Below are 16,270 nucleotides of genomic sequence, written 5' to 3' on the forward strand. Positions count from 1 at the left end.
TTGGCTGGATCTCACTCTGTTCCAGCACAGAGTCCCCCAAAACTCTCCAGACGAGCCGGCCACACGGCTGTTCCAACGCTAGTGGGTGTTCTCAAGAAGCTACTTGAGTGTGATGTATGTTTTGACGATTTCATCTGAGGTGAATGCATCATAGCAAAATCATTTCGGACCAGTGTTTTCTGGAACAGGAAGTGCCCTAAACCCTATACCACTATCACTCAAGCTTTGAGTCTGTACACCCCTCTCTGTGATACTTTAGACTGATGCTTCTGGCACTGGACGCCAAAAGAACAATTTCTCCTCTCCTTCCTGTTTTAGGCATATTCCTGCTAGAATGTTTCTGCCACCTGTGCCTCAAAATGAAGCTAACACAGAAAGAAGGCTTGCAGTACTTTTATTCAGCGCAAGGAGGCGCGCTCCCTGCACTATTCTAGGAAGCCAGCATCAAGATGGTATTAAAAGACAAACATAAGAGGCTCCAGGCAATTTTTTTTATTTTTTTCGTTATATTTTTTCATCGTATTAGTGTTGTCATTCTGATGTTTTTCAGGTTGTCTGTTCAGCACATTTGCTCTGGCTCTGACACGTGTTAACAGGTTCACCAGTGATATAATGTGCATTTGGTGCTGCAGCACACATACATTCTAGCTTCAGTGCTTTAACACTGCAGGTCACCATCACATCAGTGATGATGACCAGCGCAGTAACAGCCAGCGTAAGAGGTTAGCACAATATGGTCCTGCCCGGATGTGGCAACCTACTTGCGGTTTCTTCTCAGGCAAAACTTTAAACAGAGGTTGGTCTAGGAGGTCTTTCACAACTTCAAAAACCGTTCACCTAGCTCTTCAAGTCTCTCACTGTCATGAGGTGTAGTAAAGTGAGCACACAGTGTCTTACATGTTCGATGTCGGACATCCATGTCGGTAAACCTAGGTGTGTTACCTTCTGCAATCGTCTAGAGTACAGCCATTGGTGGCTGGCCATCATACTGATATTGTCTGGTACGCACATATCCAGGGAATAGTAACCAATGAAATGCTAAAGTTAGCGCCCTTTTATGTGTCCCGAAATTGTGTCTGCCAGTTCTCAGATTAATGAGCGAAGATACTTCCTTCTCTGATTCACAGATAGATCACTTTTTGGCTGGTGGTTTTTTGCCTGCTGGCTTGCCACTGCCGCCTCCTCCTTTTCCTTCCGTCTTCGCACCGCTTCCTGACTTTTCTCCAGCAGTTTCTTTTCCTCCTTTCTTTCCTGCTCCTTCTTTTTCCGCATTTCCCTTCCCTCCTTCTTTCTTTTTAGCTCCGTCTTTATCTTCTTTCGATTCTTTGCCGTCCTTCCCTTCTTTCTTGCCTTCTTTTTCCCCCTCCTTCTTCTTGGCGCCCTTGGCCCCTTCTTTCTTGCCATCTGCCCCGTCTACTTTCCCAGAGACTGTGGACACTTCCGTTTTCTTAGGTTCGGCTTTGTGAGCTGCAGAAATAAATTAAGAAAAAGTTAGCCCACACGTTTTTACGTTTTCGACAGCTCAGCTATTTCTTTTGGATAGTGGGTTATTAAAGGTAACTTATCTGAACCCCCTTCGGTAAAATTGGATTCAGTTTTTAGAACGTTTCTGTATACTCCTTGAATACAAAACATTTGCAATTAAAGTAAGGCATTTGATCAAAACAGACACAAGCTATGTTCTTTGTTTTATGGTTCTACTCATTTAAAATATCCCTGCAAAACTGACATCTCTCTTCTGTTTTCTGTCTCCTAATTGTGTTCTCATTTCAATTTCAAAGCATCTACATTTGGCTGATAAACCGTTCTGAGGGAAAGGAAATATCTCCACTGTGCAGAAGCACGAAGAGAGGATTGTTATTTATCAGACCAGAAAAGTTTAATTGGATTTTTAAAACAACATTCCCCAAACTCGAACAAAAACACGCCCAGGGTTAAACAATATGTATATATTTTTGATCTCAGACAGTTGTATAACGGGGAGTAGGGCTACTGAAACACTGTGAAATCATTAAACATATATTAATACTCAAATGTATTGTCAAGCACAAAGGTTAAGAAGTCAAGCATCTAAAAATGTAAGAATATTTGACAAAGTAGCCACACAGCCTTATTTTAGCATATCTGCGTATGATAAAATTGGTAATCAATTGGAATGACTGTGAAATGTCATTCATACAATGGAGGAGTGTACGCCAGCAACACATAAGAACCTGTCTGTGGTCAAACATTTCTTAATTTCAGCGAGTTGTTTCGCATTTAGAGACTGTATATTTGGGTTCACACTGCAGATTGCTGTGGGTACGCATGTGGCAACTTGTAGTGCTTAATTTGTAAAAGTCTAAGTGACAGGGCCCTCATCAAGAGGCCATTTGAGCTGGCATCACCCATTGCTCCTACTGCACTCCAAAAGACAGCACCAATACAACTACAAGCCATTACACCCCTACAATTTCGACAAATCATGCGATTCCAGGCCTTTAAACCTCAAGAATGGCTTGGGTGGCAGATTATTTAAAAAACATATTGAATTATTAAACAACTGATGTTGCGCTAATCTATAAATTAGACAAACATCGCCACCATGTGGCAGGCTGTCATAGGTGCCAGTGTTGACAATAAAGTGCCGGTGATGAGCCCTGGAAACCACCGATCTAAATTAAGCACTGGCAACTTGCCATAAGGGGGTAGGCTAACTGACTGAGGGAATGCAGCATTATATCCTCCACTTTGTTGAGATTCCCAGCCAACTGTTTTTTTTCCCACTGAAATATTCCAGTTAAAGGCTGAGTTATTATTAAGTCTGGGCGGGAAGTTCGTTCTGCAAACGGAGTTTGGCGAGTTTTCTGCACTCCATGTTACGCGGAGATGGCGGAGTTCTGAAAAACTTGCGGAGCGGAGTTTTTTCTCCGCTCGTGTTCGTCAACGTCAAGTCGGCGAGCGCGAGCGAGGAAAATCCACTTCCCGGTGAGATTTTTCCTCGTTCGTGATCGGCAACATCAAGTTGGCGAGCGCGAGCGTGGAAAATCAACCTGCGGGATTTCTCAATGCGAGCAGTCAGATTTCTCATTGTGAGTGGTCATGTATGCTTGCAACCGCTGGCATTGAGAAACCGTCTGTTTGCATTGAAAAAGCTGCAGCCTGAGTAAAAATCTAGTCGAGCGGCAGAAAGGAAGCAGCGCCTGCTTGCGCTGTGCAGGGTGCCGTTCACAATGATTGCACTGTGCAGACAAGCACCTGGCACTGAAAATCACTGCAAAGGGCATTTATCTAATGCACGCCGCTGCTCGCGGAGCTCCGCGTAGCATGACAGAGTTTTTTTTACACTTTGTGGAGTTCCGTGTCCGCCCAGGCTTAGTTACGCTTAGGACGCTGCTAAACTACTTGCCTGCACTTCTGCTGCTTTGCGCTGCCACCAAGGATGTCCTTTGCCTGGAGCGGAACATGCTGTGCCCGCCAACACCGCCAAGACTTCTCTGCCTACAGCCTCTCCTCCCCTGAAGTCGGGGACCGCGTGCTGCCAACTACAACACCCAGAAGGCAGCGCAGTCACACGAGAGGAGTTGAGGGGCGGAGCCAACTGCGGCATTTAACGGGAGCAGGGCTTCCGCGGCGCGGGACGCTGCTAAACTACTTGCCTGCACTTCTGCCGCTTTGCGCTGCCACCAAGGAGGTCCTTTACCCAGAGGGGAACCTGCTTTGCCCGCCAACACCCGCCAAGACTTCTCTGCCTGCAGCCTCTCCTCCCCTTAAGTCGTGGACCGCGTGCTGCCAACTACGACACCCAGAAGGCAGCGCAGTCACGCGAGAGGAGTTGAGGGGCGCAGCCAACTGCTGCATTTAACGGGAGCGGGCTTCCGCGGCGCGGGACGCTGCTAAACTACTTGCCTGCACTTCTGCCGCTTTGCGCTGCCACCAAGGAGGTCCTTTGCCCAGAGGGGAACCTGCTTTGCCCGCCAACTCCCACCAAGACTTCTCTGCCTGCAGCCTCTCCTCCCCTGAAGTCGTGGACCGCGTGCTGCCAACTATGACACCCAGAAGGCAGCGCAGTCACGCGAGAGGAGTTGAGGGGCGGGGCCAACTGCAGCATTTAACGGGAGCGGGGCTTCCGCGGTGCATGACGCGCGCGGGCGTGCCCGGGCAAAACCAGGGCCAAGGGCGGGCCCGTCCGCGCCCATCCGAGGCCGGAAGAGGCTGGGCTGGGAAATCCCCCTAACATATACAAATAGTGTCCGGACTATGAGGTACTGTTGTTATTATATTAAACTTGACATTTCCCCAGACCTTTTTTCTTAACCTGGCTTTGACCGAGTGCCCAGGTGTAGTATACAAGTATTTGGCACAAGCCTTTTGAGAACTTGTTGTTCTTGTAGATTGTATTAGTATAATATATTGGTGTCTATTTAGTCTTTCTAATTTAGACAAGAGTAAGATGGGGAAGCGGGCTTGTGTGGTGAAGCAACAAATCTTAGCTCCCCCCAAAAATAACTCAAAACCCACGTCCATAGATAGGATGCTAGAGAAAGCATTGGGAGTGGTAGCCACAGAAATTAAACAAACAGAGAGGCGGCTATCCATTACTCCCAACCTAGAGATAGACTCGATAGATTTTAACTCACCAGCCAATCTAAGGGCACCAACAATAGAGTCTACCAATGATCAATCCGTAATTTTGGAGCCATCGAGTTTAGAACCGCCAAAGGTCATTACCCCAAGGTGCCCAGGAAGAAAAAGTAAAGCCAAACCAAAACCTAATGTAAAATTGCCAGCAAGAAGGAAAACATTGCAGGAATCCAGCACTGAAAATGGTAATCTAGGGGGGAAACATTCAGAGGTCAGCACAGAACTCATTAATGATCAGCCTGTGTGGTTACACTGTTGGTGACGAACCTCCATTTGCAAATGAGAGCAATTATTAAGGAAGAGTTAACACCCTTATTATCAAGGTTAGATGGGTTGACAGTGAAACTTAATGGATGGCTAAAAGATAGGGAGACAACTAAGGATATAACTAGCACAGATAGTATGTCATGTGCCCAGGCCACCACGAGTAATCTATCAACTGGCCCCCTCTCAATTCCAAATGAAAGACACTGTTCAGTAAATGCAGATAATGATCAACATCCCAGGAAGCTAAATTGAATTAGTGCAGCGAGGCAACCCCCGTCGATTTTAAATGTGACAAAACAGGCCCCCCCACTGTCTGCAAAAAGAGGGGATGCACAAAAAAGCTCTAGACAGGTGGTGGAAGATACTTCTTTAATTCAGGATTGTAATGCTTCCGAATGCAAAAATCAAACATACTGTCCCCCAATTATAAATTTACCACCCGAGTCAACCCCATACGTACTGGTACTCGCAGGGGTTCCTGAATTAAGGAAGGGGTCCGTAGAAACCCATCAAGATCTAAAAAACAAATCCATTCATTGGCTAGCAAACCATAGCAACTTTGGCTATGAGAACACTCAAGAGATCCCGACTACAAGAAGGGTGGGTTGGATAGGTGATCGACACAAGGACATTCAATGAAAATGCATAGTAATTAATTTTAGAAACCCAAGTATGATTGAAAAAGTTTTAGCAACTGAGTATGGGAGGAATAGGGGTAGTATTCTATTACTCCCCCTAGGTTACTTTTATACTCCAAACAGGCCCTTACAGCAAGGTCATTTTTACGAGTTGGGAAGGAGATTTGCACCTAGAAAACCAGTACTACCATATCTAGGTCAATCGTTGCATAACCAACCTATTTTTAATATCTCTACTGTAAACAGGTTTAGTCCCTTGGAGGGAGTAGATTGACTCAAGGAAGTCAACTTAACCAATAAGGAGGAAATATCTACCATAACACCAGAGATCAAGGGTAGCTCTACAGTTACAAATTCTGAGATTGAGAATGGTCTAGTCAAAGGGTGCATGAGCGGCTCCCGATGCAAAACCCGTCATGAGTGTGGGTTTACCCACTTTGAAAACCTTGGGCAATCACCAGCTGTAGGGCCAAATGCCTTTAATGTCACTGGATCGCTAAATGCGCCCACAAACCAGCCCCCCCTAGTGTTCTCTAATAAGAATTCACTGAATTGCCAGGTTACTAGGGTTTTATCCTGGAATATTGCAGGTATAAACAGTAAATTAGATGACCCGGATTGGAAAACCTTTATCAACCATTTTGAGATATGCATGTTTCAGGAAACCTGGGCAAGAGGAGAGGTCCCTAAATTAGGTTATGCCTCTTTTAGTATCCCAGCAACCTCGGGGGGAATAGGGAGACCATCTGGGGGCCTCACTATATGGTAGGGTCTCACTTGGGGTGTACAGCGGAGCAAATCGATACGGGTTCCATTGACAGTCTAAGTGTTCTACTGCTGTTTCATTCTAAGGCTCCTGTTTTCCTAATAAATGTATATTCAAGACCTACCCCTAAGGACAAAGAGTCCACCACGGTGGAAGAATTAACTACTTTTTTAGGTTCTATTGATGCAAATCAAATGATCATAGTAGGAGGGGATTTTAACTGCCAGTTTGAGCCACTCGAGGGATTGTCTCCTGACAGTCTATTTGATGAGGACCATTTTCTGAAAATCCCAGAGTCGAGATGCCCAAAAGTTAAAAATTGGACTCCACTGGTGATTCAGATGAATTGCCTCACATTGAGACATTCATTAAGAGCGTGTAACGGGAGATCCTCATCTGACACATCTAATGGCTACACGTTCTACAGTAAAAATCGTGGGTTTATATTAGATTATATTCTTATTAATTCTAAATCCTGGCACAGGATGACGGATTTTAAAATGATCCCACATCTAGATAGCGATCATCATGTGCTAGTTGTAGAACTTAAAGCTTTAAACTCTGGAAGTACGTACCTCCCAGATAACTCTATTGATCCTAGGGTGGTGGTCTCGAATTGTAGGCGGAGAGTGAGATGGTCAGACTTTAGTAAATCAGAGGAAAATTGGGCCGTTTATATGACACCTGTTACCCGTACTTGTGGAGGCGTCCACCTTATGTAGCCAAAGCATGGACAGTAAAGACCTAGAGTTGGTTGAGATGAATCCTGCCAAACTAGGAGAAGCTACAATCGACTTCTTCTATCCAAATAAAACCAATATGCAGGCCAAGCCGCAATCCCACCCCTGGTATAACGACTTTTGCCGTAAGGTTAAAAAGGCATTAGTAGCATCTAATAAAGCTAATGATCGCTCTTTAATAAGAACAGCCAGAATAGATTATAAAGTGGCTACTTCAGAAGCTAAGAAAAGGTGGGAAAAGGCAAATTAAATTAGGCCACCTTGAAAATTGCACTAGGGGATAGAGATGTGAGGACTTTTTGGGGAGTTGTAAATTCAGGATCAACTACCCCTCAAAGTGCGGTCGAACCGAACCTGGACGAAGAGGTCTGGCGGGAGCATTTTGAAATCCTTTATGGCAAGGAGTCGTTGCCCGGAATTGATTTAACCAATGGCTGTCACCGGACAGTGGTTTGCCCCCCAAACAATTGGGATATTATCCCCTGTCCGATGGTGTTTTGGGCCAAAGTATAAGTTTAAATGAAATCAAGGGCGCATTGGCAAAAATAGCTCCGGGCAAAGCTCCAGGCCTGGATAAGATACCTGGGGATCTCTTCAGGAGCGAATCATCTATCTGGGCTCCTTACTTTTGGATGCTCTTTAATGCTATAATGCAAGGCATGAAGATCCCCTTCAGTTGGCCCTGGTGCGGAAATAATTCCGATTTATAAAAAGGGTTCCCCACTTCTCCCAACCAATTATAGACCAATCAGCTTAATAGACATTCCACAGAAAATATTTGCACGGGTCTTGCTCCTCAGGCTCCAATCGTGGATGGAAGAGAGGGGGTACTGTCTTCCCTGCAGGTGGGGTTTAGGGAAAAGTTGTCGATCCTGGACCAAGTACTGAGATTGCAATTGCTGCCCTGGAAGACCGTTAGCCTGCAGGGGACGGCCCCTCCACTTAATTTTTGTAGACCAGAGGTCTGCATTTGATTTGGTCCCCGGGGAGAAATTGTGGTTATTTCTTGGTGAGATGGGGGTCCCTGAATATCTAATTCAACTTTTTAAACGACTTCACGAGTGCAACTATGCGCACATTAGGCATGGTAAGGATGGTAACCTCACTGCACCCATACCTATCAAACGTGGCGTACGCCAGGGTTGCGTGCTTGCGCCAACTTTATTTAGCCTTTACATTAATGGCTTGATTGATGACCTGCTTGCAGAAAAAGACCTAGATGCCCCTAAGTTAGCCTCCCCTAAAATATTGGCAATGATGTTTGCTGATGACACTCTGTTGGTAGCTAAATCTCCTATGGGGTTACAAAGGGTCTTGAATAAATTTGAGATATTCTGTAGGGAAAGAGGATTAGAAATTTTTCTACATAAAACCAAATTTATGGTGTTTAATTGTCCAAAAAGTACACACCCAAACCCTTCATTAAATGGTAAACCTCTTGAGAGAGTGTCATCTTTTGTGTATTTAGGCATTACAATCCCTGAGACTATGGATTGGGGGGCCCATGTCACGAAATCGACACTAAAACTAGCGCAGTCTACAGGTGGCATCATGAAGGTCTTTAACAAGTCCAGCAAGAGAGCAGTTAGCCCGGCATTAGAAATGTATAGGGCCCAGGCCAGAGGTGGGGCTTTATATGGTGCAGAGCTATGGGGACATCTAAAGCTTGAGACCCTAACACAGGTAGAGAACCAATACCTAAGACAGTTGTTTAAGTTGTCACGTGGCACTCCGCTAATCCCATTAAGACTAGATATGGGAATAATGTCAATTGCTGAAGTGTCGAGCCTTAAGCCTGTAATGTACTGGCGCCGCCTGTGGACCTCTCCCGAACTTTTACCTTATAGGGAGGAATTGTCAGAGTTAATGAGGGTATGGGGTGCTGCAAAGTTTCCTGGGTTTGACCATATCAAATACTTGCTAACTTGCATGGGTTTAGGGGACTGCTGGGCTGAACCCGAGGTAGCTTGTTCTTTAATATCTAGGGAACAAAGGAAGGTACATTATAAGGAGTATAGACTGGCTCAACTTCATTCTTGTTCCCATACAGGGAAACTCACTAGAGCTTTTTTAGAAATAAAAGATACTCCTTGCTTTGAGATGGTAATTGATCTTATTAAACCACCTGCAGCAAGGAAGCTCTATTTACAGTTTAGATATGGGGTGCTTCCTCTTCCCTGCTTTACATCCAAGCGGAGAGATTAGCTAATGTCATATTGCCCGGCATGTGAACACCCCGAAGAATCAGTGCTCCACGTTTTGTTTAGTTGCCCAGGCTATTATAAAGCAAGGAAACGCTGGCTGGTACAGACTTGCAGGAATCTTGGTAATTGGCATTGTCTTGAAGTATTCAGGATACTGAAGTCTGACTCCAGTATCCCAATTGTCTATTCAGTTGCAGGATTTCTGTTCTCTATGTGGTGCACCAGAAGGGTATTCTTGAAATCATCAAATCCTGCATCGATCTCGCCATAGTGATTGAAAAGTGTTAGCATAGCAACCAGGCTCAACTTTCTTCCGCTGCTTTGTATAGATGTATATGTAAGGGCTTTCTTTTTTATAGGTATCTTGTTTTTAGCTAATTTAAGTATTTATTTATTGCACTATGCACTTTCCAAAATTACATTTGTGACCCTCGTTTAGTAACAACCCCCAAAAATTGAATGTATTTTATTATGATATTTAGGTGTACAACAAATGTTATTGCTTTTTAATTGTGATTGCTTGTATGATGTAATTCTAGAAATGATTGGCTGCAGTTGTTTGCACTTTTTAAGTCATTCTGACTGAAATAAAGTATTTTTGAACGGAACATATTATTCTAGCTCAGATGCGTAACACCATTGAAAATCTCCAGTTATAGTCACCAATGCACACGCCCCACACACCATTACTTGTACTTCCCACTCATATATTACCATTTATTTATACAGTTTTCCCTCAGTTTTGAAAGCAGGGTAATGCTACATTTGTCTGCTTTATAACAGTCTGGGAAAGTTGCTGTTGGGATGGGTCAGACTTCCTCCATCTCAGAATCTCTATACACATACTTGGTTAGAATATATAGCATTAAAATGAAGAACCAATCAACATACTCATTTTTAATTAGGGATAAAATAAAATCCAAAATTAAGAACAGCTTTATTTTGTTCTGAGAACCAGGAGAAATGTAGACAATAAATCAGAAACAGGAACGTTTCAGACTCAGTGAGCATAGTTGAACATCAACCTTATACCCTAACTAGTAGATTGGTAGAAAACTTAATTCTAAGGAAAATCTATGGATAGGATAGCTATTCCCCACTTGGGTAATGGCGAAGCTACTAATTACTCAGATTTGTCTAAAGAGAAATCACTAATATAGCCTTATAGCCCGCCATAGCGGGCAATACTGGCTATTAAAGGCCTGCTCCAGCTTTAAAGTCCCGAGCCAATAACAAGGGGCTTTAACAAAGGAGCAGGACTGTAATAGCTGGTACAGTCCAGCTACGAAGGGCTATAAGGCTATTAGAACATTCTGCCACCAGAGGGCAGAATGTTCTAACAAATTAAACAAAGGCCTCTCGGAATGTTGTTCTGCAGGCCTTTACCGGCCTGTAGAAGCACGGAGCACTCCATTGTTTGCAATGGAGTGCTCCACATTCCAATGTTCTAATAGCTCATATTTCCTGAAGGCAAGTAATAGCTGCCTTCGAGTTCATTAACATTTTTGACCCATGGGCATATGAGAGAGTGGCCTTCTAAATTCCAAAACCAGATCAGAAATTAAATTGTGGATAAATTGAGGAAGGATTACACTTGCACCTATCTTTATATAATTAAGTACAAATGCAATCCAATTCCAAGACTCCACTTCATCCCATCATAGGGTCCTGCTCTTGTTGGTTGATGATGCTTTTTAAACTATCAGTTTAGGTCACAGTGGATGGATAAAGAGCGGGCCTCCCCCAGTAGTTCCACTGGGGGCGAGATGTCGGGAGTGCAAGTGGAGTTGGAGTCCAAAACTAGTCTCTGGGTAACCTGTGGGATTTTCAGCAATTGTTCTACCATCATTGTCTAAGTGTTTCTTTTGAGCATCACTACTAACAGGGATAACATTGAGTTCTCAAATCTAGAAGAAATCAGATATTATTAAAGGAACAGCCTTGTAGTGAAACTGCAAAATGGACGTTAAATGAGTGGAGTGATCCGGCGGTATTACAACCAATTTAACATCTGCTGAATTTACCATTTTGTCGTTGAATATGTAGAGAAGGCACGGTTCTGGGTCTCTTTAAAAATGATCCAAAAGTCTGAAATATTCATTTGAGGTCTTTGGCTTTCCTTTGCTTGCTTCTTAAAAAATGGTAGCAATTTGTTAACAATCGGTTAACATGGAACCTTTGGGCTGAGGAGACATATTCAGTGACGCTGGGGAGCTTTCCTAGAACAATATTGTATAACTTACATTTATAATTTTTGAACCACATTCAATTTACTATACGTTGAACACCTACGTACATTATCTTCTTACATCCCCTTCCACATTACATTAAGTATAACTCACCCTTTCTCCATGCACTGGTTATACCTTTGTATATCATACGACTTATATCATGTGAAATCATATCAGTCAGAATCATAAATATTATATTTCAAATGACATCATTTCAAAGAATACAGAGCACTGTAGATTGGGGAGTTATAGTTAATGTAGTGCGGCGAGTAATGCAATGAAGATGGTGCATGATGGTGCGCAAAGTATCGAAAATTGAAAGTGGTGCGTAAGTTATAAATGTAAGTAACACCTCTAACTGTAGAATTTCTAGAGTTTGTATAGTTTGAGTTACATTTGTATAGAAATAATAAATAAAGTTTTCCTGACTATAACTTAGCTTTAACCTTTGCTTTTTTCAATCATTTGAAATGGTTTTTATTTGTTAATAAAAATGTGTTTCCAATAGTAGCGTTGAATGTCGTTTAACTGAGTGTTGTTAAGGGCAGTGTTGTAATGTATAGTGAAGTACCGTCTATTGTCATAGAGTCTAGAGTTTTGGAGTGGAGTGGACATTGCATATAGAGTAGTAAAGTATCATACAGAGGAGTGGTATAGTGTGTTGAACAATGGAACGGAGCATTGTAAAGTGCAGTGGCGTGTCGTGGCATTGTATCCCATGTCACAGAGTGTAGGAAACCGTCATAGAGTGGGGTACAGTGTGTTAGTGTACAATGGAGTTGTGTAGACTGTATTGTATTGTATTGTATTGTATTGTATTGTATTTATTTCTTATACCGCGCAACTTCCACCCTACGGGTATCCTGGCGCCTGGTAAGGATGTAGCTCAATGAAGCAACAATACAGGGGTAATTATGTCAGATAAAAAAGACAACCGAACACTATTTGATGGAGCCTGGGAATTAAACTTTGGCGAAGAGCCATGTCTTTAGACTCTTTCTGAATCCTAGCAAGGTGTCGATTTGCCTAATATTCTTGGGTAGCTCATTCCACAGCCTTGATGCCGAGGTACAGAAGGCTCTACCTCCCATCCTTGACCTCCTAATCCTGGTGGTTGCTACCAGCCCCAGACTGGAGTGGGTACATTGGAATGACGTACACAAGAGTGGCTTACAGTGGAACATGTTACAGTGGAGTGGTGTAAAGAGAATTGCTGTACATTGGAGTGGTGTAGAGTGCAGTAGCATACAGTGGAGTGGCATACAGTTGAGGGGAGTGGCATAAATTGGAGTGGGGTACGGTAGAGTAGGGTACAGTGGACTACCTTATGAAATCAAATTTGACTCCAAAGGGTCATGACCCTCAAATTCACAGTGCTCCTCACCAATACCACACAACAAATCACCATATGTGTAGGAATCCCTTCAGACAAAGCATGCCTTTTGCCATTATCAAGGAATCGCCATATTACAGGAAAAACATATCATGTGATAAAAACACCATCATGTTGTGCCTAAATGCAATTATCAATAATAACCATGGGCAAATGCAAATATTAATCTCAATAAAGCATATAACCTTCATCAGTAATTACTGTCTGCATTATTATTTCAAGAACGCATTTCACAATGAACATAAAATGTGTTTGCCTGTTTTTATATACTTTAAAAGCACACAAAATGCAACCATATAAACAACAACTAGAGAGCACCACTTTTAGACCGCAAACAATGCAGTCATATATCCAGCTTCTCAAGAGTACTACATTTCCTATTTCTTCTTCATACACCTTCAGGTCGCATTAAATATTGCCACGGAACAAGCTTCTAGATAGTACTGCATTCCCAGCTGTAGAGCAAAATCTCCAGCTTTGGAACTGCTATAAAAAATATGAAAAAATTCTTCCGTGTCATGGATTTCTTGATCCCGTAAATGTAGAGGTATTCTGACAACCATTACTTTTGGGGTCTGACGTAACTTCTACAGCTCCCCATAACACCTCCCTGTTTCATTGGTGGTGCCCCTGTCTTCCTGGGGCCACCACAAGGCAAGAAAATGATGCAAACTAGACTCTCCTGAGGCATTATGAGACACTCCTCAGAGAAAAGCAGTGAATATTTAACCATTGGGTGCTGTGCTTGGGGTCCTGCAAATTTTTTCTATTTTTTTCGGGTTGTGAGGGTTCCTAGTCCCACCCACCACCCCGCCTACTTCCCCTCCGAGAGACTTTATGAGCCTCAGTATGCCTTGTGTAGCTTTCTGACTATCAATATGTTTTCTTCTTGTTGAAGGATGTTGTGATTTGCAAAGAGAATATTAGCTTGAAGCTGGGAATGGTTGATTGTGATGTTAAATTAGCTGGCAACCCAGATATGTGAACTTGGGAACACTTATTAAAAATATAGAGGGATATTAAGATGGAGTAAACACTTATGAATTCATAAATAGAATGAGATTTCTAAGATATTGGTGCTTAGATTGAATGTGTAGGAAATAAATGTTTTTTCAGAAAAATAGTAATGAACAATAACAATATATTTTTGGAAGTAGGAATATTAGGCTTACTTGTTTTTATATAGGTAAATCTTTTCTAAATTAGACTATGGGACAAATGTATCTATCCTGAAGAAGGTGGCCTTGAATACCAGGTACCCACAAAAACCTGTTGATGCATAATTAACATGAAATCTGGAAGACTTTGAAAAACACAGTAGATATTAACGATTTATTGATACTCTCTGATATAACCATTGATCTTGAAAGATTGATGACTGAAAAGACACGTAAAATGGTCTACTGTTCTCTCTTTGTCTAGGTTTATGTTTGTATAACTAGTTGTATTGTATTGAAGAAGAGAGCCCCTCCTCTTCACTGGAAAAGGTATTCATAATGATGAATTTTTAAATGTTTTTGTTTTATGTATCTTAATTATTGTGACCTTTGATATTGTATAATTTTGTTTATAAAAAATCTTTTTAGATGATGTTGGATATATGAATTAAGAAAAATGTGTTTTTTATTTGAAATAAGATATGGTGTGGTGTTGAACTTTGATGTTATCGGGGTCGAGTATGAAATATTGAATGAGACTGAAACCTAAGTGTGTGTTTTGCTTGAGTTTTGATACAGAAGCCCAACAGGATTTTTTATTTGACTAATAGTCTACAGTGGCGCCCTGCCCCTTTGGGTAAGAGTGGAGCCCGCTCTGCTTTTTATCCCCTAGGGGGACTCCTCCCCAATCACGAAGAGCTCCAAGTCAACCCAGGCAGTTCCCACCACAGGAATACCTCACCTATGGATTCCCTCCAGCCCTACCTGGTGAACAGGAGGCACTGCTTGGCACTGGGTGAAGCATGCCTCACCCAGGTGCCATGTGAAGCCACTTATCTGCCTACATGCTGTAAACACAAAACGTGACTCATTCCACCTCTGGTTAAACCAGCAAAGCCAGGACATCCAATTTACCCTTCAATCTGATGACAATAAAGTAGACTTCCTTGACATCACTATCTTCCATGATGATAATAAGCTTTCCACCACACTCTATCGGAAACCAGCGGAACGGAACTCATTGTTGCTATACAATATTCATCACCCACGAGGCCTGAGGGACAACTTACTGGTGGGTCAATTTTTACGAGTACGACGCAACTGTACCAAAAGAGATGACTATTTCAGGGAATCGGAATGCCTGACTGCTAGATTACTTGACGGCAGATTCCCATGACGACTAGTAAAGAGAGCACAAAAACGGGCGTGGTACAGCCCACGTGAAGAACTCCTGACAACGCATATTAGTGAAGATGAGATGATGGAAAGGATGAATTGTGTAACTACATACTGCACACAAAGTAATGCCGTCCGAAAAATCATAAACAAACAATGGTCATTGATTGCAGACGACATTGGACAACATGATCTACCGATGCATTCATTCAAAAAATCAAAGAGTATAAAAGACCATGTGGTATGTTCTTTTCTGGAAACAACGGAACCGCCCACTTTGCAAACTATGTGGAACCTACCTACGATGATTTGACATTTTAGATGTGGGAATTGTAAGGCCTGCCTTACGTGTATACAAACCAAACAATTTAGTTACAAACATCACACTATAGATCTGAAAACATTTACTAACTGCAACACTAATTGTGTAATCTACTTTGTCTCCTGCCCCTGCGGCTTGGCATATATAGGTCAAACACAACAAATGGTTAAAACCTTTATCCTACAGCACCATAGCAGAATTAGGTGTGAGGTCCAAGGGGCACCTTTAGTTGAGCACTGCAAGATTGCTGGCCATGCAATTGACGAACTCAGCTGGGTGGTGCTGGAAAAAGTATCTCTAGGCCCCAGGGGTGGTAATATAGCTGCCATCCCAAACCTACGAGAAAGTAAATGGATGACCCGTTTGGATACCATTCAGAATGGACTGAATGAACAAGATACAAGTTATGCCCAGCTAGCATGTCTTCACTGAAGTATTTTTTACAGTTTCATGTTTTGCTAATAAAATGGGGATATGTCTTTCTCCTAACTTTGCAGGTCTATCACAGATGAACAGACAATGGCCAATTCATAAAATGTAATACATGTATGTTGTTCCTTTTTTTCTTTCTCAAATCAGCTTTATACTGTCAAAAGATGCCATCTCCTAAGAACTTGTACTCATGTGTTGCCAACTATGAATTGCACACTACGACTATGTCCCCTTCTGCTTTTCTGAATCAATGATGCGTATTATGATGCTGTACATCTTTCTTTACATTTGTTGGGATATGTCCTGCAAATACTGTAATTC

At 42.5% G+C, this 16,270-nt stretch overlaps 1 protein-coding gene across 1 annotated transcript in view; it reads right to left on the reverse strand.

The window, feature by feature from the left end:
- Window positions 1-1,132: 1,132 nt before the first annotated feature.
- Window positions 1,133-16,270, reverse strand: part of TMIE (transmembrane inner ear) — a 636,311-nt gene continuing 621,173 nt past the window's right edge. Inside the window, exon 4 of the mRNA XM_078664238.1 lies at window positions 1,133-1,467. Coding sequence (XP_078520364.1) covers window positions 1,133-1,467 — 335 coding nt within the window. The remainder of the gene's footprint in view (window positions 1,468-16,270) is intronic.

Source organism: Lissotriton helveticus, chromosome 10, assembly GCF_964261635.1.
Source record: "Lissotriton helveticus chromosome 10, aLisHel1.1, whole genome shotgun sequence".
NCBI lineage: Eukaryota > Metazoa > Chordata > Amphibia > Caudata > Salamandridae > Lissotriton > Lissotriton helveticus.